Source organism: Mastomys coucha, unplaced genomic scaffold (genome assembly GCF_008632895.1).
Source record: "Mastomys coucha isolate ucsf_1 unplaced genomic scaffold, UCSF_Mcou_1 pScaffold9, whole genome shotgun sequence".
In the NCBI taxonomy this organism is placed as follows: domain Eukaryota; kingdom Metazoa; phylum Chordata; class Mammalia; order Rodentia; family Muridae; genus Mastomys; species Mastomys coucha.
Window position 1 is genome coordinate 19,182,432 of NW_022196915.1, and position 4,037 is coordinate 19,186,468.

The 4,037-nt window shown below is 44.7% G+C and overlaps 1 protein-coding gene across 4 annotated transcripts in view; it reads left to right on the forward strand.

Moving 5' to 3' along the window:
* The window catches only part of Ercc6 (ERCC excision repair 6, chromatin remodeling factor), a 69,552-nt gene that overhangs the window by 55,728 nt on the left and 9,787 nt on the right, over positions 1-4,037 (forward strand). For all 4 annotated transcript variants that reach the window (XM_031361133.1, XM_031361135.1, XM_031361134.1 and 1 more), the window contains exons 13-16: positions 641-856; positions 1,200-1,310; positions 1,939-2,058; positions 2,444-2,538. In XM_031361133.1, the coding sequence (XP_031216993.1) occupies positions 641-856; positions 1,200-1,310; positions 1,939-2,058; positions 2,444-2,538 (542 nt within the window). The remainder of the gene's footprint in view (positions 1-640; positions 857-1,199; positions 1,311-1,938; positions 2,059-2,443; positions 2,539-4,037) is intronic.

Here is a 4,037-nt window from a genome sequence, read left to right on the forward strand (position 1 = left end):
TTTTTTTTTTTTTTTTCTAGAGAAGTTGTCAATCAGGGAAAGAACATGAGTGAAAATTAATTTCTTCCAGCTTTTGTTGGTCAGATTTCTATCATTATGACAGAATACTTGAGAAAATCAACTTAAGGAAGAAAAGCATGGGGGGGGGGGTTATGGTTTTCAGTCTGTGGCCCTCAGCCAGTGGCCCTTGGCAGGGCCACACAGCATTCCAGGAAGCACATGTGAAAGGTAAAAAAAAAGTCTCACCTCATGGTGGCTGGAAAGCCGTGGCCTGACAAAGGGAGCTGGGGACAAGAAATGGCTTCCAAGGCATACCTCCAGGCCCACTTCCTTCAGCTAGTTCCACCTCTTAATAGGCTATCGAATTATGAAGCCATCAGTGCATCAGTCTGTTGAGGAGGTCAGAGCCTTCATGGGCCAGTCACTTCCCAAAGCCTCATATGGAGATGCCACCACACTGGGGATCTGTGCGTGTGCAACTGCAACCTGGGGTGGAACATTCAAGATCCACACTGCTTCTCAGTGTTGATGAAAAGAAGAAATCAGTGTTAAAATGACTGTAATCCATGTAGCGTGTTCTCCCTTCCTCCTTTCTATTGATACACCCCTGTAACAATATGTGTTGTTGTTTTAATCACAGATTTTCTCTGGACTTGTAGCTCTGAGGAAGATCTGCAACCACCCTGACCTGTTTTCTGGAGGTCCCAAGAATGTCATTGGTCTTCCAGAGGACGAATTGGAAGAAGAGCAGTTTGGATACTGGAGACGCTCTGGGAAAATGATTGTTGTTGAGTCTTTGCTGAAAATATGGCACAGGCAGGGTCAGCGGGTGTTGCTGTTTTCCCAGTCCAGGCAGGTGAGTGCTCAAGTCGCATCAGTAAACAAGTCAGCTCTTACAAATGCAAAAGTAGAATGTCACCTTCACTGTTGAGATGGCAGCCATGGGTCCCTTCACGGGAGCGAAAAGAAAAGACAGTTGGCTTTTTAAAAGAAATGTTACAGCAGGATTCTGGCATCCTGGTGAGGCTGGGAGACTTACAAAGATTAGCACAAATTCTTTGGTGGCTATTAATTCTCTTCCTCAAAGCAAGAAAACCTTTTCAGTATAGGTCCCCTGGGGAAGGCACACTGCATACATAGTGGGGAATAGTTCTTGGAGCATACTTGGTTTACAGACTGCTTCCCTCATCCACTAACAGATGCTGCACATACTAGAAGTGTTCCTGAGAGCCCACAAGTATTCCTATCTCAAGATGGATGGGACCACCACCATAGCATCAAGACAGCCACTGATTACAAAATACAATGAGGTAACAAGGGATGTGACAGAGACAAAAAGGACTCCAGAGTGTAGACGGAGAGTGCGCATGTCCACCCTCACAGCCGCTGAACGCTGAACGGTGTTTGTGCCTGGCTAGCAGGTGAAGGGGGACGTTATCTTTTTGGGTATTTTCTTGTGTTTGTTTGTTTTTCTTTGAGACAGGGTCTCACTGTGTAACCCTGGCTGCATAGAACTTGCATTGTAGACTAGGTTGACCACAAACTTGCAGAGATCTACTTGCCTCTGTCTCAAAAGAACTAGAGTTAAAGATGTGTGCCACCACACTTAGAGACATTGGACTTTGAGTATACACTTTATGGTTTGGGAAGTGGGCATACAAGATTTAGAAATGAAATTTGAGAAGAAAATAAGCTGGTGAAGCATAGCCAGTGAGAGTGGCCGTGTGTATGTCTGCGCTTTACACAGTTATTAAAATTATCAATATAATTAATAAAAAAGTAGGAGCTCTGTCATGAGGATTTGATTCACAGGGGATTCTGGGACATGGTAGTTTGGGGTGTGGGTAAGCCACAGAGCCCATGGTAGGACCTGTGTGGGGGAGTGAAGAGCTATAGCAGCTCTCAGCTCTGCATACTCTATTCTGCATCTTTCTGTAGGACACGTCCATCTTTGTCTTTCTTCTGACCACACGGGTGGGTGGCTTAGGAGTGAACCTGACCGGGGCCAACAGAGTCATCATCTACGACCCTGACTGGAACCCAAGCACCGACACACAGGTCTGTCTTCCATGAAGAGAAGGTACCTGCAGAAGGACAGCTTGTTAATGGCAGTTTTCCTCAGTCTCTCTAATGTTGTACCTGGCTTCATGTACAGTCTGCATGGTGGTCACGTTCTGTTCTCTCACCTGAGAGAGCACATGGTCAGTCCTGTAGACTGGGAAAGCCCCAGCTGGCTCTCCACAGCGACCCGTTGCAGCTCTGCTGTGAAAGGTGCTCAACAGACAGAAACCTCTTGCACTCAAGCGATCTTGGTTGTGACTCTTCATCTGCTTGCATAGGCCTCGAATGCACATTTCTTCTTAGAATTCTGGCTAGGGGATAGAAGACTGTGATCAGTTACTGCTTTTTCTTAGTTGGCTCTTGTTAAATCTCTCTGCTACAGGCCCGAGAGCGAGCATGGAGGATAGGTCAGAAGAAGCAAGTGACTGTCTATAGGCTTCTGACGGCCGGTACCATTGAGGAAAAGATCTACCACCGGTCAGTACAGATGGCCGCTGGGCCTTATATCCTAAGCTAGAGTTTTCCACAAGGCTTTTTTATTATTTCCAAGTGCGGGTTTAAAGGATCTTTCATCTTAGAGAAATAATTACTATAACTTAAAGAATATCAAAATATTTTGTGTTTTTATTTTTTTTCTTTGCCATTAAAATATATTTCGATCCATTACTCTTTTTTGTTTGCTTGTTTGTTTTGTTTTGTTTTTTGAGAGAGGATTTCATTGTGTAGTTGTTGGCAGGCCTACAACTCATATGTAAACTTGGGTGTCCTCATAGAGATCCACATGCCTCTGCCTCCCAAGTGCTGGGATTAAAGGCATGCACTACCACAGCCAACCTTACTGTTTTTTTTAAATATCTGAACCTAGTAATTATTGTACCTTAATCTAAACTAGGGACCCTTTTATATATAAATTTGAAATTGTTTTGTGAGGAAAACATTCTGACTTACTATAGTGTGTCACTTGCTTGAAGTGAGGACAATTTATTCATAGACTCTTGGAGAGGTTACAGCGTGTGCCCTTCCTCTTATAACTAGGCAGCTTGAGGGAGCAGTAACTGCAGGGAGAGTCCTACATTGCCAGCTTTTCCTGTGCCCCTCAGACTCCACTTTTGCCCCGTATCCCAGTGCTTGCATTGGCATTGAGCTGTTCCAGAAATATTTTGTGTCCTTGTAGGCTTATTGTCAGGCTCCACGATGAGGTGCATCTTGTGAGAAAGGGTTAACTGAAGCACAAGGGGTGGGGGGTGGGGTGGGGATAAGAGCAAATGATGTTGCTTTGTGGTAATGCCTGTGTGAAAAGGACAACAGTATTTGACCTTAAGCACAGAAGTGAGCCCAGAGGTGGGAGCTGGGGAGCAGAGCAGGTGAGAGCTATTGACAAAACATTGACTGCATCCACAAGAGGGCACTGAGCAGCAAGTCTGATTGGCTCCTTACAGCCTGTAGAGTTTGGGGTACATAAATGTAAAAAGTTGGGTTTTGGGGCTGGAGAGATGGCTCAGTGGTTAAGAGCACTGACTGCTCTTCCAAAGGTCCTGAGTTCAAATCCCAGCAACCACATAGTGGCTCACAACCACCCATAATGAGATCTGACACTCTCTTCTGGTGCGTCTGAAGACAGCTACAGTGTACTTATGTATAATTATAAAATAAATCTTTAAAAAAAAAAAGTTGGGTTTTGAAATGTGATTGGTGTTGGAGGTAAATCAAAACTCATTGGGCATAAATAATAAGATATCATTTCTGTATTCCACGCCTCTCTGCTGCCCACCAGCAGCAATGACGACAGAACACCGAGACTTCTTCTCTCGACGGTTTACTCAGGAAATTTCTCTTTTGTGTTACAGCTCTCCTAGGTACCCAGGTGTTACAGCTCTTTAAGGTACCTAGGTATTACAGCTCTCCTAGGTTCTTAAGTGGCACAGCTCTTCTTGATGGCACAGCTCTTCTTGGCTCTTCTTGATGTTTCTCCTCCT